This window comes from Ictidomys tridecemlineatus, chromosome 14 (assembly GCF_052094955.1).
Source record: "Ictidomys tridecemlineatus isolate mIctTri1 chromosome 14, mIctTri1.hap1, whole genome shotgun sequence".
NCBI lineage: Eukaryota > Metazoa > Chordata > Mammalia > Rodentia > Sciuridae > Ictidomys > Ictidomys tridecemlineatus.
In genome coordinates, this window is record NC_135490.1 from 15,411,478 (window position 1) to 15,431,643 (window position 20,166).

At 49.0% G+C, this 20,166-nt stretch overlaps 1 protein-coding gene and 1 non-coding gene across 7 annotated transcripts in view; both read left to right on the forward strand.

Annotated features, from left to right (window-relative positions):
- Nucleotides 1-15,606, forward strand: part of Csgalnact1 (chondroitin sulfate N-acetylgalactosaminyltransferase 1) — a 305,396-nt gene extending 289,790 nt beyond the window's left edge. For 5 of the 6 annotated variants that reach the window (XM_078030934.1, XM_078030933.1, XM_078030937.1 and 2 more), the window contains 4 exons: nucleotides 1,079-1,257; nucleotides 2,123-2,217; nucleotides 11,025-11,106; nucleotides 13,957-15,606. In XM_078030934.1, the coding sequence (XP_077887060.1) occupies nucleotides 1,079-1,257; nucleotides 2,123-2,217; nucleotides 11,025-11,106; nucleotides 13,957-14,240 (640 nt within the window). In that variant the 3' untranslated portion in view covers nucleotides 14,241-15,606. The remainder of the gene's footprint in view (nucleotides 1-1,078; nucleotides 1,258-2,122; nucleotides 2,218-11,024; nucleotides 11,107-13,956) is intronic. The other variant, XM_078030938.1, reaches the window with a different exon arrangement.
- A 3,271-nt stretch (nucleotides 15,607-18,877) lies between these two features.
- Trnae-cuc (transfer RNA glutamic acid (anticodon CUC)) lies at nucleotides 18,878-18,954 on the forward strand. The gene has a single exon. It is a non-coding gene; the product is annotated as a tRNA-Glu (tRNA).
- The last annotated feature ends 1,212 nt before the right edge of the window (nucleotides 18,955-20,166 follow it).

Below are 20,166 nucleotides of genomic sequence, written 5' to 3' on the forward strand. Positions count from 1 at the left end.
AACTTTTAACTCTGTTAAGATTAGAGAGAAGTTGGGGAATGGTGGGCCTGGTAAGGAGGGTGAGGAGTTGGGGAAGGGGAATCCATTATGAAAGAAGGGGTGGTGTTGGCACAAAGAGGGGGACCCGCCAAATGCCAGGCCCTGCGCACACAGGAACTGGACAGTGGGCCCCTCCTTCCTGGAGGGGGGCAGGCCCTGTCCTGCTCTACACTGAATGGTGAATTCTGTTTAGCTCGACATATGCCTCTTCCAAAGGTTCTCCTGTGCCTGGATAAGAGCAGCAAACTGAAGAACCACCTTGGCTTCCCCACCTGGGCCTGGGAATCCTAATGACAGCGCTGCTTCCAGAGTGCCTTGTGCTCTGGGCACCATTCATCTGATAACTAATAACTCTGTGAGACAGTCAAGGGAGGTGTTATCATTCCCACTTTGCAGATGAGGCAACCGAGGTTCAAGGCTTGCCTGCCTCTCAGAGCTCATGTGCCGGAGGTCTGAGGCCGTCCCAGTCTTCTGACTCCAAGAGGCGATTGTTTTCCCGCCATCCTCTGCTGCTTTACCTGAGGGTGGGGAAGGAATCCAAGTTTCAGTCTGTTTGGGGACAGATACACATCAAGAAGATTTTGCCTAGCTCCTGGATTTAAATGCAGATGAGAAGATGCCAGGAGGGGCCGTTCCATGGTAATTTAATTTCCTCGGCTCAGTAGATTCACTTGGGTGACTGAGGAAGCATGGAGATTTCCCGTGGGGCGTGTCTGTAGTTTCGCTGGTTCAGGCTTTCTCCTTCACCAAAAAAAAATCGTCCCTAGTGATGACAGCACAGTTTTCAACGTGGGGAAATTGCCAGACACACAAGAGAGGGGGAAAAAACCAAGTTAAAAGTTTGCTAGGTGTTCTTGGTCCTCTCCGTCCCAGTACCTGCCTGGGTGGCCCCTCCCTGCACCCTTCGGGTTACAGAAGAAACAGGGTCAGAGGTGCATGGTCCTGGCCATGTTTTTCCCCCTGGGAATTCTGTCAGCCTGCGGGAAAGACGGGGCGTGGGAACGTCTGTCCCTGATTGTCTCTTCACCTTCCCTTCCAGAGCCGCCAACTTCAGGAACTTCACCTTCATCCAGCTGAATGGAGAGTTTTCCCGGGGAAAGGGACTGGATGTGGGAGCCCGCTTCTGGAAGGGAAGCAACGTCCTGCTGTTTTTCTGTGACGTGGACATCTACTTCACCTCTGAATTCCTCAACACGTGCAGGCTGAACACACAGCCAGGTGTGCCCTCTGCCCCAGGTGTCATGCTCTGCAGCTCACTCTGATGTCCTGCCTCACCAGGCTCATTTTACCCCAGGGACACAGAAAGGGACAGTCATCTGGTTTGGTCTCTTCTTGAGTGCCACATGGCAGGCCTGGGCAGACACCATAATTCTGGGACTGAGTCCAGAGTTGGTTTGTGTAACCCCGTATCCATGTTCTACTGGGAGGTCAGCCTTAGTGGCCATCACAGGGGAAGGTGTGGTGAGAAGGTCAGGGACTGTTCCAATCCAAAGGGAAAAGGACATCTGTGGGTGAGTACCAAGGCAGGAGGGGCTGTGAGCAGAAGGAGCCCACATTATGAAAATTATTTCAATAGACTTTGCTTGGGCAGGACTGATAATCAGCTAAGAATTACTGGCATGGCCATATTGGTTGTTAAAATATAGAAACTCTTCCTACTTTGGGGAAGATTTCTTGTATTTCCTATACATGGGTAAAGAGCAACTACTCTGAGCTCTCTACGCCCTGCTGCCCTGTCACCCCAGGCTCCCCGGGAATCCTTGAGAATGCCCTGGATCCAGCCATCAAAGGGTTAATATTTGCCAAGCAGGGGAACCAGGACTCTTTTTCCATATCCACCTCCTTGGTGGGTACCCAGTGCCAGAGCCACAGGCTGTGGAGATCCTGAACATTATCCCTGCTCTGGGAGGGCAGAAATGTTTGAGCATCTGATTGACAGGTCTACCTGGGCTGTGCTTGTCAGATCTATTTAGAGTTGAGAGAAGAGAAAAAAGAAAAGTGGGCGCAGATATCCAGGACGTCCCAGAGGCTGAATGTCAATGAATCTGTCCCTTTAAGCAAATGCTTGTTTTCTGGTTTGCAGGGAAGAAGGTGTTTTACCCAGTCCTTTTCAGCCAGTACAATCCTGGCATAATCTACGGCCATCACGATGCGGTCCCTCCCCTGGAACAGCAGCTGGTGAGTCATTACCCTGCGGATCCGTTTGTGCGGCTGCTTTGTGGCTTTCATTACCAGGGGTGCCTGACCGTGAGGGAAGGTTAGTGGGGATCTGTGGATGGATTCCCTCAGTAGTTTTGTAAGTTGAGCAGATGTTCTGGCCTTTGCTCCCAGCGCCTTGTGGATTGAAAGTGTTTGCAGTATTTAAAAGTGGAAAATAAATAGGAACGGTACCTTACAGGAGGGTAATTTCACACCTTCCTAGTTTTCTTCTATGGTTCTTGGGGAACGAGTGTTATTGCGTGGTGACTGAAGCATACTTTCTCTTTATTATTATAAAATCCTGCCGCATAGGAAAGGTGAGATTAATGTTTCCATTGTTCAGGTGGAAAACAGACACTGGAAAGACGCGGCTCACCGCGGGGCACAGGGCTAGCCGGTGGGGAACGAGGGCTGAGCCAGGTCCCCAGTCCTGGGTCTTTCTCACGGCAGGACAATTACCACATATCAGCGGGCCTGGGTGGACACTGGCATCAGAGGTGTCACTGGCAAGGGGGCTTTTGAAGGAGTAGTGGAGAGACCTCTCTGCTAAGATCGCAGCTACACAGGTGATGGGCTGTGGAACCACATGGCCAGCGACTCTCGAAGCCAGATGTCATGACAGACTGCTGGTCCCTTCGGCAGAAAATCAGCACAGGCATGGGGTGGGGGCAGGGGGCAAACAGGAAGAAGACCTCCACTGAGCCTAGGCTGCCCCTCCAAGAATGCATTTCTGTTACTTTAGTCTCCTCTGATCCATGGGACATGTTCCAAAACCCCCAGTGGATGCCCGAAACCATGGGTAGTACCAGACCCTACACAGACTGTTTTCCCCTATAGATACACACCTAAGATAAAGTTTGATTTATAAATCATAGTAAGAGATTAATTAATTAGCAATAGAATAATTATGACAATATACTATAATAGACATATTTATTTCTAGAATCTTCCATTTCATGTTTTTGGACTAGTATTGGCTCTGGCATGGAACCCACTAAAAGAAGTGGAGCGGGTGGCTTTTGTACTCTTGCTCATCCTCCCTTCAGAGAGGTGAGATATCTTGTCCTCAGCTGCATTTGAGTTGGGGCTGAATCTTTGGGCTGCTCCTACCAGGGGGTGTTCTGTTCTCCTTTGCCCTACGTAGATCCGCCTCCTGTTGGGACAAAGCAAGTTTCTTCCCATTGAGTAACCTTGAGGGGGAAGGAAGGAAATCTGGTTCATGAACGTGACAGAGTCTCTCCTGCCCCTGTGCAAGGGGCAAGTGAATGAATTTCCATAGAAAACATGCGTGCGGTGAAATTCTGTTGGGGACTACCTCTGTGTTTAGTTTCTGCAAGTTGCAAATCTATTGTCTCCAGGCCCATCCTGTGCCCTTCACCCTCCCTCCCTCCCTCCCTACCCAGTTAACCTCTGGCAGCTGATGGTATATGATCATTTCCAAAATGTGGCAGCTTTGAGGATCTTCAGGCTAGACACAGATTTCTCACCCATGTCCTAGTGTGGTTTCCATGGATTCAAGCCAGGAGACACACTAAGAGAGAGAGTACCCCATGAAACTTTAGCACCATTGTATGTCCATTGATGTAGAGTACCTTTAACCATGCTTTATACAAACAAACTATACATTTTTACTCCCCAAGAGCCAGTTCTCATCTGCTTACAAGTGAAATCTCCCTCCATCAAGACAAACTTCTCATTTTCTGTCCTGAAGAGTCTTAACCTTCTAATAAGGTTTAAGGGAAAAGTAGGGCGCAGAGTTGAGTTTCTTTCAGCCAATCAGAATAAAAGTTCCTTTGGTTTCAAATGTGATTAATTCTTTAGGTCAAACTCATAAAGACCTTATTTGCTTGCAAAAGAGTTCTGCTCATTTTGCAATTCAAAGGTTTTATCCTTGTATTATTATTCCAACAGAGAAGCAGAAACAGAGGGATGTTACAGTCAGCACAGTTAAGCTGGTCTCCCAGAACCTCAGACGCAGTGGTTAAGACAGAAACAGCTCAGATTTCCTGAGTCCACCGCTAGAAGCGCTGGAATATCCTGAAGCCTTTGACGTTTACTTACAGAAACATTTTGACCTCTCCCAGAGCACATGACTCTGCTATTTTGGAGTTTAATATTTGTGATTATTTAATCTGAGGAAAAAGGACACTCCAAAAGTTCCCCATCCACCAAAATAAAAATTAAGTCACCTTCTTTACTGGACATGCCAAGTCTTAAGTACCTGCTGCTGCCCAAGGGCTTGGCCCAGGTGAGTCAGAAGGACTGCAGCAGGTCCCTGTATTCCGAATTGTTTATGAGAGATCTCGCCCGGCTCCTCCTCCTGCAGAGGTGGAATGACTGATCCAAGATTGCCCAGCTGCTAGTGACGGAGCTGAGCCCCAGGCCAGGATTTCCTTCCTCCAGTGCATTGGAAATGGATTTGCTGAGGTTCAGGATGAGAGCCGAAGTGTGAAAGCAATAGGCTGCTGACAAAAATCCCCAAGGCAAACATCAAATTGGGGGAAATCAATATAATGGAGATGGAGTGTGTGGGTGGTGAGAAGGTATAAAATAAAAAGTAATGACTGGAGATAGATAAATTAGGAAAGACCTCCTCCTGGGGGTACGTTTAGGCTCAGTCTAGGAAGAAGTGGTTGCACATCCATTAACAAATCTTGATAGCCTTCCTTGGAATGCCTCGGTATCACAGGCCAGGGGGGACATAGGTCCAGAATGCAGCTGTAATGAAAGTTACTTATGCAAACAAGTCAACCTTTCCCAGCAGCCCTGAAAATATGACCTCGTTTGTCAATGTGTCAGTTATTACTCCTCACGGCTGTTGCCACTGTCGTTTTCTATTTTGCTTGCAGATAAAAGCAAGGAACTGAATGTGTGAGGGTGCGTGTGTGCTAGACGACTTGTTTCTTCACCTTTGAGCACAGGCCATCACGAATAAGTAATAAGTGACATCATGGGACTTTATACTAATATTTAATTTGGGGGGTTTTCGGCCGCGAGATGAAACGGGCTGATGCTTTCCTGTAGAAACACCTCGCTGAGAAAGGGATGACTATCGTTTAAATAAATGTTCACTTGAGACATTCCACTTTGCTGGCTCGAGCTTTGCTACTTCTTGCCTAGGTTCCTGCAGGAGCCTCCTACCACTTCTATCTTTAGATCCCGACTCTCCCCTACTCTCTAGTCTTTTCTTCACCCTCTGCCGGGGATGTGTTTCAAAAACACAGATTAATTCCATTTTTTTTCTTTAAAAAAAAAAAAAAAAGTCTTCCATGGCATGAAGCCAGTGGTGTGCTGGTAAATGTTTAACAACCCACTCTCTGAAAAGGGGGGGAAAAGGCCCTGGTGATGGCGTGTGCCGATTTCCAATGTGTAAATACTCCCACTGCGGCCTATTTCGGGGCACCAACGTGATGTCGCATGAACAGAGATCTGCGAAGGGACAGGCACAGTCCTTGGGAGCTGGTCCTAGTGGCTCTAGCACACTACAAGCCTGACCCCCTCTGGGGATTAATTGTCCTCCACAAACTGACTCTAACCTGATGACAGAGAGTGTATCTGTAACCCTGCCATCAGGCACTTGGTACCAGCAAGAGAAACACCCAGGCCGACGCGCTGCCAAGGGCACAAGTGCTCACCGTTTCTCACGTCCTCGGTGTCAGATGCAGCTTCTCTGCCCGCTGTGCAGCCACTCCCAAATTTTAAATGCAGGGACTTTGTACCATTCTGTTCAGCACAGGAAGGAGGCTGGCACCTGTCCCCACACTCCCTCAGATGACACCCCTACCTCTCTAACTCCTTTCAAAAAGTGTTTTATGCAGACCCACACTTTAGCTTTTAAAAAAATTGCCTGCTGAGCACAGCACATGGAGTGCATCCTTGCAGTCTGTTTTTATTTATTAGGGAAATACACACTCACGGAGTTAACAAAAATAATTAGCGGACGCCATTTCACAAGTCCATGCTGTGCCCGGATCAGCTCATGGGATGCTCTAGAAGGATGACTCTCACTTTGCAGACGAGGAATTTGAGGCTCAGGGAGCTTAAGACACGTGCTCAGACTCCCACAGCTGCTGAGTGACAAACGCAGAAACTCAAGTGCCACCTTGGGTTGGGAGTGCCAGTGGCAGGGCACACACACATCCTTTGGCCTCAAAGTGCTTCAGGAGAAGAAAGAGCCCTGTTCTGGAGCTGAGAGAACCGGGGTGATCCCTGGGCAGAACGTGGCCTGGGAAGAGGCAGTTCGGTGAGGGGTTGGGGGAGGACAGATGCTGATTAAAGAAGGCTTGTGGGAAAATGGGAATGAGCGCAGACCTGGGAGGAGATGGCACGGGAGCCCATTCTTAAGTGAATCTTTTGAAAGTGGTGGCTCCAGAATACCTTATTGCTCCAGCAATGGAACTGGGATTGTCCCAGCAATCCTAGCGCGGCTCTGGGCTTGCCCACCGCAGGCTCAGTGAACTTGGCCACAGCATTCTACCTCCATACACAGAGGCCACAAAAAAGAGGACATTCCTGGAATCTTTTGCAATTTGATCTCTGGGCCCCAAATAATAAAGGAATACACAGCACAAGGGGTATATGTGGTGGGGTATCCAACCCCGTCCTAGAAGCCGCTGCCATTCAGGGTGTCTCGTGCTCACCGAGAAGGACCTGCTACCTAAGTAGCAGCAAAATGAAAATGCAGGCACAGGTCCAAAAGCATCGGGGATCTTAAGATGGCGACAGCAAGCACGCGGTCTTCCAGGTGTGGGGCCCTGCGGTTCACAGGCCCATCATTCTGCCCATAGGCATTCCTGGTGAGTGCCAGGCTGGGCGACCAGCTTCGGTTCTTGGGAGACTCTCTTTGATTTGAAGGAGCTACTCTGCCTGAGTCTCTGTTATTTATTTTATGTTTGGGTCCAGATTGCTTCGTGGGCAGAGGTCCAAGGCAGCACCATGAGCCAGACAGGTGCTGCCTGCCGGCGGGCGCCCATGCAGCTGCGGGGTGGGGTGCCCGCCTTCCACAGCCTGGGGAGAGATGCTGATTCCTGCTTTGTGTTTGGGTCCTAATAGAAAATAATCACCCCATCACGTGGCTCGCCCACAGAGCAGTGGCTCTGGGAATTTCCTGCGGGTGAGCAGGCCTAACCACATCCTGGCGTGGTGTGTTGGCCTGCGGTGCTGAGCCTGCCCTCAGGGGGGACAGGTGGCACTGCAGGGAGAGATGAGAGGCCAGCTGTGGAGAGACATTGTTAAACAAAGGTGGCTGCGTGGACAGATGGTGAAATGCAAGAGAGGCTTCTCACCACCACCCCCGGGGGCAGTAGACACCAGGGATGCATATGTCTGAGAGCTTTTGAGAAGTCAGTCAAGCCCTCTGCTGTGAGTCCCAGGAAGGGGAAGACACTTTTATCTGTTGACCACAGGATTCTTTTTTCTTTAATTTTCCTTTTCTTAATCATGCATGGCAGTAGAATGTATTTTGACATATTATACATGCATGGAGTATAACCTCCCATTCTTGTGGTTGGACATGGTGTGCAGTTTCACTGGGGGGTGTGTTCACATATGAACTTAGAAAAGTCATGTCTGATTTGTTCTCCTGTCTTTCCTATTCCCATCCTCCTCCCCTCCCTTTATTTAATCCAATGAAAACTTATATTCTTCCCTCCTCCCACCCCTGCCCTTATTGTGGGTTAGCATCTGCATAACAAAGAGAATATTTGGCCTTTGGTTTGGGGGGATTGGCTTATTTCACTTAGCGTGGTAGCCTAATTTACCGGCAAATGCCATAACTTCATTCTTCTTTATGGCTGAGTGATATTCCATTTGGGTCACAGGGTTCTGACATCACCACTGGACTTCCTAGGCCTTTGCTGAGTCACTTGCTGACAAGTGTCTGCCACCTGGAGTGTGTCTGTTTCCACTGGCTGCTGGGAACTGTCTCTGCCCTAGGACTGTGCCCCTCTTACTCATGAGCATCTATTAAGTGCCTGCTGTGTGCTGGACAGTGTCTGGGTGTTAGAGATATAGCCCTGAATGAGACCAAGGCCCTGACTTTGGTTCACCCAGGGTGGTGGGTGACGACTGTCAGCAAACGGAGGCATGAACGTGACAGCAGACCACGTCAGAGAGCCAGGCGTGTTATGGAGAAGATGAGCCAGGGTGACGGCACGGAGTGTGACGGGGTGGCAGGTGTCCTGGAGAAAGATGCTGATGCTACCTTGGGTTTTGGTCCTAATAAGAAACGATGGCTCCTCGGGTGTAAGAAGCACCAGCATTCTGTTCCACTAGTCAGGAGGGTCAGGAAGCCGCTCTGAGCAATGGGATAGGAGCAGAGTCCAGGGGTGAGCAGGGCAGGGTGACCAGGTTGAAGACGGTAGTTTCCCAGCCTTGGATGCCTGAGACATCCATGTTTGGGCGGCAGGATGTAGGACTGTGTACCGGGGAGATGGGAAGAGAGGCAGAGATGAGGCAGGGGAGGCCAGGTAGTGGAGGGACAGAGGTTTCCCGTGGATTCTCTTGGGATTGCTTTGGGGAGACACTACAGGGTTTTTGCTGGGAGCGTGATGGGATTGGACTGGTGTTGGAGAGCACTCGCTCCCTCCCCCAGGCTGCTCTTGAGGGCTCCCTTCCAGTCCCTGCTGCAGCCTGCTGGCCTGGGGGAACCTCTCATGAGTGAGCTCCATCTTGCCCTGGAATTATGTGCTGTGGGCACAACCAAGTCGTCTCCACAAAGGGCTGCACTTCACTGAGCTCCTCACTTGGTGGCTTTCTGTGGCTTGCCGACCTCAATGACTGTTTCTGCAGCTCTCTCCCCTGGTCGTAAATCAGCTTGTCCCCGTCATGCCGTCCCCAGGTGAAGGGCGCCCTTCACCTTGCTCCACCTTGTCGGGCACTACATGGACCCCGTCCCGGGACAGCCACCTCTTGGGAGCTGTCCTGTTCTTCCCAAGTCCTGCCCGGCTGCTTCCCCATCGGGAGCGTTTTCTTTTAAATCCCACGTAGACCTCAGCCAAGTGTGTGAAGTGTGGACGCTGGCTCCGCTCTGCAACTGCACTCCTACCCAGAAACTTAGAGGACGGTCTGCATCCTGGCCAGCAGAGGGGCCTCTACGTGGGGGGTCAGGGAAGGAGCAAAAGGCCGTTTTATGAAATGACCTAGAGGAGAATTTTCCAGAATTTCCTGCCTCGAAAAAAAAAAAAGAATCTTTCCAGCTGATGTTAATAAAATGTCCTTGTTGTCCGGAGGTGTTTCAGGGCAGCCCTTGGTCCTGAGGTGGTTTGGAAGAACATCTAACGAGGGCAGCTGTCACCCAAGAACCTCCCTAGGTCCCCTCTCCCTCAGGGAGTTGTGACGTGTCGCAGTGGAGTGGACAACCCCTACAAGTGGGTCCCCGTGCAAATAAGATGGCCTCCTGGGTTCCAAGGGAAAGAATTTTAAGATGTGACGAATCCCTTTAAAAACCATTTGTCAAATATAATCTAGGCTCTGGGAAGCTTCCGGAAGATGGACGAACAGTGATGAGAATCAGGTTTGGATGTGAGAGCTGGAAGAATCCTTAGGGGTGACTAGTTCAACACCGTCATCTTATCGAAAAGAAAATAGGGGCCCAAAGAAATGAAGGGACCTGCCTGAGCTGAAGTGGCCGTCCTGTGGTCAAGTTGGGACAAGTCCCTGCCACTCCTCCCCATTCACTTACTGTTTCTATTTAGTGGCCACACAGTCACGGGTCCCAAAGGGGACCTGCTGCCTCTTGGGCTTGGGGAGGGGACTGCTATCCTCTTAAGTACCTATGTGACCTGCAAAAGCAAATCATAAAAATTAACTCTGAAGGTCTCAAAAACAGGGGCTGGGGTGGTGGCTAGCGGTAGAGCGCTTGCCTGGCTCGTGTGAGGTGCTGGGTTCGAGTCTCAGCACCACATAAAAATAATAAATAAATTAAATAAAGGTATTGTGTCCATCTACAACTAAAAAAAATCTTAAAAAGATCTCAAAAAATTATATATATATATATGTGTGTGTGTGTGTGTATAAATTTTTCAAAACGTTTTGCTGCCTCAGCAAATCTCCTGGAAATTTACTTGCAAAGTAAGAGACTGAGCAGAGCCGGGTCTCACTTTTTTTAGACAGTCGCAGCTTGGATGGCCTCTGGGCCGCCCTGTAGGCTGGCACCTCCGGGTGGCCTTCCTGGAGCAGCCTGGATGAGTGGGCAGCGTCTTCCTGCAGGACCTGGCCTCTGAGCGCCCTTTTCCTCAGCGAGAGAGAGGTTTCGGAGCTGGGGAGCCTGGAACAGAGCGGAGTTTCTTTTTATTCCCAGAGGGAGTGGTGTTTGTGGGCTGCACCAGGACGGCTGAATCCTGACTTGTTCTCTCCATCCCTTTCCTCAACTTTCTGAGCCCTTTGCTGGCTCCCCGCCCGGGGCCTGTGTGAGAGGCCCAGGCCTCAACTTCTCTCTGGCCCTGGGATGGGGCCAGACACGTAGGTGGCTTTTCCATGGCACTGCTCAAAAACTTGCTCTCCCGCGTGTGTGTGTGTGTGTGTGTGTGTGTGTGTGTGTGTGTGTGTGTGTGTTTTCATGCCTACACCCTAGAAACATTCCACCCAGAGGTGCCAAAAATCACAAGGCCCGGTTTTTTGGAACTGGTGAGCTTCCTGTATTCCTGTCTGTGAGGATCAAATCCATCTGTCTCCCCTGGGGCCGGGGCTGTTTATGGGCGGTGGGGTGGGCCCCCTCTTTAGCACTGCTCACAGGAGCGTGCGAAGACTGTTTTTCCCGGCCGTATCTGACAGTGCTCTCCTTATAGGTCATAAAGAAGGAAACTGGATTTTGGAGAGACTTCGGATTTGGGATGACTTGTCAGTATCGGTCAGACTTCATCAACATAGGTGAGGCAAAGCTGCGTCTCTGCTGCCACCCGGAGGCCACTGCCCGCACAGGCCTTAGGAACCGCCGGTGTCTGGGAGCCTAGGAGCTGGTGGTGAAGAGTGGTGTGGTTTTCTCCACATCCTCTCCCGCTAGCCTAAGTCAGGCTTGAGGGTGGACAGGCGTTGGCCCCTTAGTCTCTACAGCACCTTGGCTGTCTGTCCTTGTGGCACAGAACAAGCACTGGGGCAGGCTGTCCCACACCCCCTCCCACATGGCCTCTGGCTGCAGTGCCCCACCTCTCCTACAGACTTCCTGAGCCTACAGTAAGGGCAGAAGGGAAACCAGAAAGTTAGGAAAATCCTGCGAGAAGGGACCCAGGTTTCTCTCTGCTGAACTCTTAGGGATGTCAGATGTCACTTCAAACCCTGACAGAGTGTGTAGCTGCTGTCCACTTGCACACATGACTCACAAGCCCATAGTCACACTCACAGATGCTCATACACATGTGTACAGTACACACACACACACACACACACACACACACACTCATATGCACTTGCCCGTGGGATTCCAGAGCACAGAGAGGAAAGGCCCTCAGGTTCCAGCTGTGCCGACCAGAGTTCCCAGAGGCAAGGGGACTTCCTGGGGTTTCACTGTGGTTATGTAGCTGGGATGAGGACACAGAGTCTCCTGTCCCCCTTGGAAATACCTCCCCCCTCCGCTTAGTGGTGCTTTCCCATGTGCCTCTGGAGGGACTGGAATGTGGGTTACAGATGACTAGGCCAGAAACTCGCCCTGGGCTCCTTCCCCCAGTCCTCCCCTGAGCTCTGTCTTTCCCCCTCCCAGTCTCCTCCCTCCCAGGCCCAAACCGTAGAGCTTCTTGTTTTAAAACCAAGGTACAGGAGCAGCCCCTGTTTTGTAGGTTTGTCTTGTTCAGAGCAGATTCTGATAGGCCACAGGGACCGTGGAACCCCAGAGAAACCATCAGGTTTAAAAGAAGGGCTGGGGGTGGCTCAGTGGTAGAGCACTTGCCCAGCATGCACAGGCCCTGGGTTCCCTCCCTTAGCATTACAAAAAAAAAAAAAAAAAAGTGGTAAAACCAAACCATCTGAAGTCACATCCCCTAAGAGGTGCTGGTCCCTGAGTGGCAGCTGCTGAGGATACTCAGCAACTGACAACAGGTGTTCTTTGGTGTCTTTATGATTATGTTCATTCAGATCCCCCCAAATGATATTTCTGGATTGTAGCTGAAGATTTCCGTTCCAAGGAACTCTGTTTCCTCGCACTGTATACAGAGATGATTGTGTGGACGCACGTGTGTATCTATTTTGGCTTCGTATCAATATGTTTATCAGATTGCATTCTCCTCTTGGATCTTTCATGTTTGGACTCAGTGTATGTTTATCATTTTGGATTCTCCTAAAGATGGGCATCACTGTGCTTGAAAAACAGGAAGCACAGCAGGCTGGGGAGGGTGCTGTCCCTCCGGAAGCCTCCCCTGGAACCTCAGAGCCTGTGGGACCTGGTGAGACCCCATTCCTTGCAAGCTTGTACTTACTTGCATCCTGCCCACGTCCTGCGTGGGCAGTGGGAATGGGGCTCCCCTCAGTGGAATGGGTGGATGAGAAATAAAACCTAGGAAACATAGAACGAAGAGAAAACCCCAGGACACAGAAAATAATTTCAAACAGCAGGGGCAGGACAGGACCGACTTGCGGATCATAGGGATCGATGATATATACTATGGCAAAATGGAGCCCACACCTGCTTTATTTATATCAGGGGACATCAAAGTCCTTCCATAGAACGTTCTTCTCCAAAAATGGCTAACGGTGGGCTGTCCAGTTCCCCACGCCCATCCCCAGAGCGACCATGAGAGGTCTTCCTAGCACAGTGAAGATAAGGGTCATGTGCCTTGGGCAATCTATTGCGTGGGAGTGGGAACGCCACAGATAGTTCCCAAGGTTAAGCCTAAAATCTCCCTGGTCACAGGCCCAGAGAAGATCCCAGGTGTTTTTCACAGATGGCTTCCTGCACTTGCCCGTGTTTTTTTTTTTGCACCTGGTATTTAACAAGTAATAATAGTAATAGTAATAAATCAATTGTAGCTACCAGCCCCTTACATTGCTAGCTTATTTGGTTATGATATTTATTTCATTTAAGGATAAAAAAAAAATCTAAAATTCGAGAGGGTAAGTGGCAGCTTCCAAGAGAATCAGCACACAAATTCTGACCCCCTGACTCATCATTGGTCCCCTTCCTTTGCCTGTGCCCCACTGAGGGGTCACAGTCACTCGTAAACACAGCCAGGGGGTGGTTGGTTGTGGCTCCCTACCCTCCCCATCCGATGCCTGAGCCCCACCTTGGGGTTCCAGCAAAAGAGGCTCAGAGAATATCTGACAAGGGATGTTGAGATCCCGTCTCTGCTGTGAGAGTTGAGGTGAGTAAATCTCTCAGGTGAGACAAGAAACCATGACACAAGGCCAGTGCTTCCTGCTTGGGATGGGGGGCGGGTCATAGGTTAAGAAAGGTGAGGCTTTCTTGCCTGTGTGGGCAGGGGAGTTTCTAGTTGGAAAGCCAAAGCACTTCATCCTGGCTGCTCATCAGTTTTGCTGATGGCTCTTCCAAGCTGACAGATGCTCGAGATTCTGCTGCAGGTCTTGTTATCTCTAGAGCTTGGTGCTGTCTGCCATGAAGGTCATCTCCCTGTTGGGCATTTCCAGGGCCTCTGACGCAGATGGGTGCTCTGGTAACTTGGAGGGGCAGTGAAGCACACCCCTCTTCTTGCAAAGTTCTGTGGCTGTGCCCCTCAGGGAAGCCGGGATAGATCAGAGCGGCCCATGCCTGAACAGAGTGTTCTCTCCCCACAGGTGGATTTGATTTGGACATCAAAGGCTGGGGTGGAGAGGACGTGCACCTGTACCGGAAGTATCTCCACAGCAACCTCATAGTGGTGCGGACGCCCGTGCGGGGACTCTTCCACCTCTGGCACGAGAAGCGCTGTATGGACGAGCTGACCCCCGAGCAGTACAAGATGTGCATGCAGTCCAAGGCCATGAACGAGGCGTCGCACGGGCAGCTGGGGATGCTGGTCTTCCGGCACGAGATAGAGGCTCACCTTCGCAAACAGAAGACAAGCAGCAAAAAGACTTGAGCTCCTCCGGGGATGGATGGTGGGAGACATTTTCTTTTCTCCTTTTGCAATTACCCCCAAAGAGTGGCTGCACAAGGAAGAGACTTCCATAAAGGATGAAAGAAAGAATCTGATGAGCAAAAGAGACCGGAGGAGAAAGCCTCCCATTTCTCTCTCTTTGGCTTTATGCAACAGGAATTCCAATCACTACTTTGCCTGCAAATGTAGCCCAGATGCACCCCGAGAAGTGTCTGACAAAGGCAGAATGGTTACGAGAAGAGAAGCCTGCTGGTGTGGAGGTTCTGATGATGTTTACAACAAAATGAGATCTGTTGTTTTCTCTGCTCATTGAAATATTCAGGAATGAAGCCCACTTTTGTAGAAAAGTTTATTAGAATGAAAGACAGGCACATTTCTCCTCGTATGAATGATTACACCAGTCAGGCTCTAGTTTTTAGGGAGGCTGGAATATTGGAAGGCAGCAGAGGAGACCTTGTGAAATGTGGATCTCTGCTCTCCCTTATGCGAACAGTGAGCAAGATCAAAGGAACCAGAGGAGAAACCATAAATATCATATCAATCCCCCTCAAGAGTAACCCCAAATAATCTTTTGGATGTCCTTTTAACCATTTCTGTTTATTTTTTATTTACAAATGCACTTTTTTTTTTTTTTGCTTGCAAGTTATACTCTGCTAATTTAATTACCGACTTGCAAGCCTTACTAAGGAAGCACAAGGTAGCATATGTTACGTTTTCGAGAAGATATTTTGAGATGCATTAGGAGAACTTTTCAGTTCAGAGATTGACAACACATCCAGGGACTTCAGATGCGGGTCCTGTCGGGCATGGGGCGGCAGGCCTTGAGACATTGGGAAGGCCTGGTCTGGGGCTACTGAGAGAAAGAGGCATACATTTTATCAGAAGAGTATATCCTAAGAGGAGCAACTGAACACTGGAGGAAAACTGAAGGACACTTTCACCATAATGGAAAAGGAAACTCACTGAGACTCATGATATCTTGGGATATCTAAAAGTCAGAGGACACATTTCCTCCTCAGGGGAAATGGGGACCACTTTCTTACCTGTTTCAATAAACCAAAGTTGTGAACCAAACAATCTCTTTTCAAAGCAGGGTGCTTTTCCTGGTTTCTGGATTCCATAAGAAGAAATACAGAAATATATATTTTGTGAAAGATCAATCCATCTGCCAGAACCCAGCGAGATGGAAGTTTTTGCTACATGTTCACTCACTACTCCGGGGCTAGGTGGAAGTCACTTAATTATTTTTAAAATTAAGCAGTTCTACCCAATCACCAAGATGCTTCTGGAAATTGCATTTGATTACAGTTTCAAACCATTTTAAAAAAATAAATACAGTTAACATTGAGTGGTTTCTACATCCATGTGAGAATTATTTATTTATTAGCCAGCACCAGATGCATGAGCTAATTATCTCTCTGATTCCTTGCCTTCTGTTTGCCCACAGTAAACTCATTGTTTAAAGGCTTCAAGAACATTCAAGCTGTTAGTGTGTTTAAAAAAAAATTGTATTGATTTGTACTGGTAGTTCATAAAATTTCATGAAAACACAAGATATGAATGGAAGGTGGCATTGAACAGCTAATAAAACACAACTTGTGGATTTGATTTTTTTTTTCCTTAGAGTAAGAATACCATGTCTAGTTTTACGGAAACATTGTACATGTAGATCAGGGCTTCTCAACCTTGGTACTACCGAGATTTGGGGCTGCAGAACTCTTTTCTAGGTTGGGAGGAGGTTTTGTGCATTGTAGGATATTAGGCAGTGTCCCTACCTGATTCTACCCACTAGATGCCACCAATATCTCCCATCCAGTTTAGACAATCAGAGTGTCTCCACTCATTGTCAAATGTCCCCTGGGAACCACCAGACTAGAGAGAGAAGAGGATATATTGAAAAGCCTGGATTCTGTATATGTTTTACTTGCCCTTTTGAGTTAGAGGAAACTGAGAAATTATTTCTAAGGCCCCTTTCTACCCTGAGTATTTTCACACACTGTGGTGATACCAGAGACTTCAGGGCACACACATCTGACCTGTCTCAGCAGTGGTCCTGCAGATGGGAGCTGATGGACCTTGACCATATTCTACCATATCCAGCAAGATGGTAGCAGTGATCAAATACTTGGTCATGGAATTAGGCAAGTTTAAGCGCCTCGGGTGGTGCAGACTAGGCTGCACTCTGTGGGCTAAACAAACTTTCATCCTTGACTACACTGTATGTTGCAGACGCCCAGGACAGTGCTCATGAATTAGGCTTTAAAAGTTTCTGAGGATGGCTGAAGAGAAAATATATTCAATTTTAAAAGCTCAGCTAGGTAGTGTGGTTTTTATAAAAGGAGAGGCCCACCAAAGAATCTGTGTACATGATCTATCCGCATGGCCTGCCTAAGGCATGGATCAAGAAGGCTGGAGAAGGCCCCACTGGAGCATGAGCAGGAGACAGGAATTTAAACTTACACAACAAAGGGAAGCAGTCAAGAAACTGGCCTGCAGGACCAGGAGGCACTGGGTCGAAGGCCCCTTCCAACTCTGCCTCTCCACTGTTCCTGCTTCCTGTCAATTGCCTGGTAACCAGCCCAGCATGTTGCTGAGCTGGGGTCTCCATGCACTTGGGGTCTCCTCCAAGCAACAGTACCCATGCACCATGTGAGAGCCAATAGATACCTCTTCCCAGCTCCTCCCTCCATGACAGTCTCAGCCAGTTGTTAAGTATTTACCAACACCACTGCCTTTGGGTGACACCTGGACCTCCTTGTGCTGTTTTCCCTCCAACCTTCTACTCTCCAGCCCTGCCCCCTTGTATTCATAAATGTGGTCAACTTTACTGTTTCCATACATCAGAGATGAAAGACTTGCACCTAGCTGCACATAACCTAACTACTAATTTTTGTTTCAGGAAAAACCCTCTGTTATCTAATTTTATCTACTCTTACCAGGATTCAGTGCAGTGTGGCAGCTAATATCCTGGCTTCTCCAGCTAGATAACCAGGACTCAAAGACCAGCTCTTCCACTTGCAACTTACATGATCTTAAGCGAGTCACTCAACGTCTCCCATATCTGTATATCATCCAATTGTAAAGTTTGGTGAGTCCATAGGGATGAAGCAATAGGACTTGGTAGGCACACAGCAGGTATTTAGGTCTCATACTCAACACACACCCCTTGTTTACAACTGCATATCTGTCTGCTAAGCTTTTCATGATGCCCACACTTCTTGGCTATAATAAGACATTATGGGCCATGCATTGGGGATGATGAGAACATCATGTAGGCTGTGGTCCTTTGTTTTTGTCACTGTGAAAACTGTATCCATATGTGTGAAGAAAAGTTAATGTAAATGTAAACCATAATGGATCCTTTCTACCTCGACTTCCACATGGGGTGATTTGGAGCTGATGTTCCCCCCCACCCCCCGCCCCCGGGCAGTTTGGATGCATTTGGTGTTTCTGAAGCAAGAAGCTCATCCAGGAACCTTCTGTTCATCCTACCAACTTTCTAAGGTAAGGGAGATAACTACTTCCATTTTCCAGGGGCAGAAAACTGAGGCTCAGAAACTTGGAGGAATTTCCCCACCACAAACCAGCTGCCTCCAGGGCTCCCTGTGGGCGTCCCATGGCAAGCTCCAGATGGGCTTGAAGCTCCTCAGGGAGGAGCTTTGGCCTGGGGCAAGTCCAGAGCCCATCCCACCTTTACCTGCACCTCGGCCCCACCTGAGAAACCTAGAGAGGAATGAAACTTGTTAATACGCCCTCCAGACAGTTGATAGCCAAGCCCCTGCACCTCCGTCTATTTGCACTAATCTCTGCTCCACTTGGGACCAAAGGCCCAGAATCCAGCTCTCCTGCAGGATTCCAAGAGGTGAAATTTGAAGATGGTCTTGAGTCAGAGGGGAGAGCAGGTGGGAATACTTCTGTTTTTTTTTAAAAAAGACTTGATCTGTTTCTGAGAGGTGCTGATTAGAGATAGTGACCTTGGGCTGCTCTTTAGTGGGGTAGGTGTGTTTTATTCCCAACACACATCAAATACCTGGCAGCTTTGTGTGATCCATATTCTGATTACCTTTGTATTTTAATTCAAAGCTGTTTCTCCTGGCAGGGCTTAGGGCTTTGCTGTTCCTGCCAAAAACTGTGGGGACTGTGCCAGTTGGTTGGGGGTTTGGGGTGGTGTGTGTGTGAGTGTGTGTGTGTGAGTGTGTGTGCGTGTGTGTGTTTTTCCAACACAGAATATGTTCCTTCCCGTCGGCAGAGGTGCCTTTCAAAATGTCTTTGCTCTCCTGAGCCTTTGAATTAAACCCAGGGTCCCCTGGGCTGTTTCTGGCTTATGGGCAACTCTAACAAGAAGGCAGACAGGGACCGTGGGGAGGGGTTAAGGAGGGTGCCAGGGGACGGTCACAGCCATGGAAGGCAGAGGACACTCTGGGGAGAGAGGCGGGCTGTGTTCCTTTACTGTCAGCCTAGATTCTGGGAGGCCCGGCCACCCATGGTGGCCTCTTCCCAGGGCTCACCCAGTGTCCCTCCACCTGGTGTGGGTGATTGGGGGAACTAGATGTAGCCCTTACTCCTCATCAAGCTGGCAGCCGGACACTTTAGCTCAAACAAAGATAAGTACACTCCAGGGGCTGGGGACATAGCTCAGTTGGTAGAGTGTTTGCCTCTCATGCACAAGGCCCTGGGTTCAATCCCCAGCAGCTCAAAAAAAAAAAAAAAAAAAAAAAAAAAAAAAAGATAAGTACACTCCAAGAAGCTCCTCTACCTGGCACTGGCTTTCTGCAGCTTCTAAACCCCTTACAAACCTACCCTCCCTCCAGGCATGTTTAAAAACAATAATAAACATCATCTGGCCTGCTAGGATGTCAGAGCTTGATTGAAAAGGATTTTAAAAATTAAAATTATGAAAGAAAAAAAAAATCCAGAAAGACACTCAAATCCAAAGACTGAAGGAAAGTTGTATTTAACAACTATTTCTTTCTTCTAGTTACAAGCCTCAAACAGAACTGTGTAAAACTCCACCCTGAGCATGTGGGGCTGTCAGCAATCGTAGGGAAGTTCTCTCTAGCTCTCTGCCACATCATTAGGATAGCCCCCCAAAGAAAAGACATTGGCCATTTTGCCTGGTTCTTGAGGCTCAGAGCTGGGGAGCATTACTGGGATCTTAACTCCTGGGTGGGTGGGAAGACTACCTAAAGGAACTTCCTTTCAACTGAAGAAAAGCCGGAGCTGCTTCTGACAGACACAGGTGCTGGGGCTTGCCCCATTTCTGGTCACTAGACTTAGCCCTGGTACTGCCTGACCTGTTGGAAGACAGGAAGAATAAGTCCTAAAGTAATGCCTCCTACTCAAAAAGAAGACAGACACTCAGAGGTTTGTGATCAGGAATCCCTGAGCAACTGAGTCAGTTTGTTAATGGCCAATTTGGGGGTGAACACTGGCTCCTGCTAACTTGAGCCTTGTCAAAATCATTAGAAAATGACCCTTCTGCTGGGCCAGCAGCTCACACCTGTCATCCCAGCATCTGGGGAGGCTGAGACAGGAGGATCACAGGTTCAAAGCCAGCCTTAGCAAAAGTGAGGCACTAAGCAACTCAATGAGACCCTGTCTCTAAATAAAATACAGAATAGAGCTGGGGAGGTGGCTCAGTGGCTGAGTGCCCCTGAGTTCAATCTCTGGTACAAAATTTTTTAAAAACAGAGAAAACACCTCCACCTCCCTGCCACTTCAGATGCAAACTGCGTGAGCCGTTCTCTGCAGATCGACTAGCTAATGTCTTCTATAGATCATCATGACATCCCTCACACTTTAAGTTTCCCCCTCCCCTTGAATATCACCCTAGAAACTCCAGGAAATGGTAGGATACAGAGCCCACTGGTGGTGTAAACTGAGCTAACGTCGGGGAGGCCAGGGGCAC